This window comes from Solanum dulcamara, chromosome 9 (assembly GCF_947179165.1).
Source record: "Solanum dulcamara chromosome 9, daSolDulc1.2, whole genome shotgun sequence".
Taxonomy (NCBI): domain Eukaryota; kingdom Viridiplantae; phylum Streptophyta; class Magnoliopsida; order Solanales; family Solanaceae; genus Solanum; species Solanum dulcamara.
Genome location: NC_077245.1, coordinates 74,941,077 through 74,944,111, shown reverse-complemented (window position 1 = coordinate 74,944,111; position 3,035 = coordinate 74,941,077). Strand labels below are relative to the sequence as shown.

At 28.7% G+C, this 3,035-nt stretch overlaps 1 protein-coding gene across 1 annotated transcript; it reads right to left on the bottom strand.

Annotated features, from left to right (window-relative positions):
* Positions 1-355: 355 nt before the first annotated feature.
* On the bottom strand, positions 356-2,718 carry LOC129904345 (xyloglucan endotransglucosylase/hydrolase protein 31-like). The gene is made up of 4 exons (XM_055979908.1): positions 2,429-2,718; positions 1,807-1,910; positions 1,491-1,708; positions 356-874 (listed from the first exon to the last, which is right to left on the bottom strand). Exons 1-4 carry the CDS (start codon positions 2,628-2,630, stop codon positions 508-510), a joined length of 891 nt encoding a protein of 296 aa, XP_055835883.1. The 5' UTR covers positions 2,631-2,718; the 3' UTR covers positions 356-507.
* Between the last annotated feature and the right edge of the window lie 317 nt (positions 2,719-3,035).

Genomic DNA, 3,035 nt, shown 5'->3' with positions numbered 1-3,035 from the left:
ATATTAAAGAAATAATTCTTTTTAATATTGTTCAATACTAAATAAAACATTTAAAAAAAACGATAGTTAAAATGAGTCGGAAGGAGTATATAGGAAAATGGAAAAAATAAAATCACATGAGTGATTTTATTTTGGCTATATAATAATTCTTCCCCTTCAACAATTACATACAAATAAAGAAACAAATACACACTTTGATCAAAGACAAATTACAATTGAAAGACAATTCTTGAGAAAATAGGCCAAGATATATCAACTTCAATTTTTTTTCCAATATTCTTGGCATTCTTTTTCCCCATGAAACTTAAATCAAACATTTTCAATACATTTCTATTAATTTCAAGAAAATTAAAAAAAAAACAAAAACCACACCTTGGACGCTTCAACCACATTTTGCAACTATTAATGGCAAATGGGGTTCATCTCAAGGCTACTTTTATTGTTCAATTTTCACCCCTTATATTCACGCTATCAATGTAATTTAATTTTTTTCAATACGAACGTTCATTAACACTCAGGTGTGTGAGTATGGTCCCTCTTAGGGTCCCGACAATAATCGTACACCTTATAGTTCCTCTGCACCCACAACATAGCCTCTATCTGCTGGCGACTCAACCCTCCACCCCCTGAGGGGGAGCTAGAAGGAGCGCGACGACACGAGGGGCTCTCATTAGCCGTGCAACCTGTAAGTTTGAAATTATTACTGTATTTTCCTACGAACGGTTGATACCTATAGTCAGCTTTAATTCGTCCTTCCTCCGTTGCCCAAGATGATGCATCCCAAATTGAACCATATACATACATAGGTCTTTGTGGAAATGTTGCATCATTTTTCTTAGGGTATCTTCTAATTGGGACATCATCGACAAAAAATCTACAAAGTCATATTCAAATAAATTAAAAAAAAACAAAAGCAATGACACATTAGAGTACAAAACAAAAATAAAAAGTAGTAGTAGTAGTTGTTGTTCTTTTTGGACATGGGGTCATGTTGGTTAAATTAATGAATAATATAATGCTTTTTGACAAAAATAGCATAACTATAGAATTATATCATGGCCACATGTTGTGACATTTTTTAATTTATATGTCTAAATTTAATACGGTGACAATATAAAGATTTTTTTTACATTTAAAAGTAATTTTGATAACATGTGAAATAGTAAGTGCTCAATCTTTTACATTCGTTATTGAAAAGCAAACACATATTTAAAAGTTACTGAAAAATAGTCGATTGTTGGAATTTGAAATCCAAAATATTATTATGAAATTTCCATTAATTTTCTTTAAGTTCGAATTTCATATATATGACAATGTCATGGATTTCAAAGATCATCAAAATATTCTGAATTTTTCACTTAATTAAATTTGAAATTCATAAAACTATCATTAAAAAATGATCACTTTTCAATATATTTTTCAACACTAAACTATTTATGAAAATGACTAAAAGATTAGACAAAAAGTAAAAAAAATAAATAAATACTAACATGATCTCATTGGGGTCCCAAAGGATTGCATAATTGTGGTAATCTTTAGTTGGATCAAACCAAAGATGAAATTTCATTTCTCTTCCAATAATATTTCCATCTCCACTTCCTCTTATATACACATTTGTTTGTAAAGTATATGGCTTGTTTGGTGTTGTTCCAAGAAATTCAATATCAATTTCATCATGGTTTCCTGGATAATCTTGATTGTTTGAAAGCTACAAAAAATATTTTAAAAAAATCAAAATATATCAATAAAACTATTTTTTTTTGTGTAAAATAAAATAAAATAAAATAAAATAAAATAAATACTCACATAGAAAGAAGTGATAATTCCAGCAGTGTAACCAGGTTGTAGCTTAATATTACTCCCAAAATAACCAGAACGATAATTTTTCAGAGATTTAAAACCACTTCCTCCTACATTCAAATACATAGAAAAAATGTGTAATAAAGGAAAGTGAAACATGTAATTAGTCGAGGTGTGACAATGCAAGTTGATACGAACATCACAATTATTTATTATAAAAGACAAGTGTCTATAATAGCATTAATTGATAACAAGGACGGAGCTAGAGAGAAAGCTATGTGTTCATTAGAACCTAGTGACTTTCAGTTAAAATTCTGTATTAAAGTCGTATAAAATTTCATGCAGAATTCAATTTTTTTTTTTTTAGAATTTTAGATTTTGTAAACTGAAAATTCTGATTGTCTATAATTAATATCATAATTATATGTTATTATCACATGTTAAACTACATAGATACAATGTAATGTCAACGTATATACATATTGATTTCTTCAAGAATTCTAACCAACTACATAAGCTCTGGTCAATAGTAACCGTGGTAGTAATATCTCGGAGCTAGCTACGATCTGAGAAAGTCATAAAGGAACGTTAAACGCAATTTTAAAAGAAGAAAGACAAGAAGTAAAACCTGAATTTTTATCAAGCCAAATAGTTAAGGTACTTTGGTCCAAAGATTGATGTTGAGGACCCCAAAGGTTCCTAAAACCTTGGTTAAATCCTAAAGATTGTACCCTAGAACTAGGATAGTAGCCAGGTGAAGGGGGTCCTTGACCATTGATTAATCTTGAATTGAACAAGAAAAATAAAAGTAAAGAAAGAAGAAAAGACATATTAATAATTTCTTGGATAAAAAATGAGTGTTTGGTAATTTGAGTGAGTGATGATAATTGTTGTAGTATTCTTGTTGTAGAATTGAAGGAAGAAGAACACATAAAGAAGGGGTATATAAGGAGATTATAAAAGGGTCCTACTACTAAAGAAATTGAATTGATTAGAAAGGTTGATGGGAGTTATACAAAGAGACAAATATCAAAAAAAAAAAAAAAAGTTTTGTGATGAATATATATAATATGTATTAAATCAAGTCGCCGTGAATAACAATATATTCAATATAATTTTACAAAATAAGGGTCAAGAAATAATAGAATGTACATAGATTTTATCCTTATGTTTATTTTGTATTAAATTTAGTCATATGTCAATAAAATGCTAAAGCTTATAACATCTAGTGATTT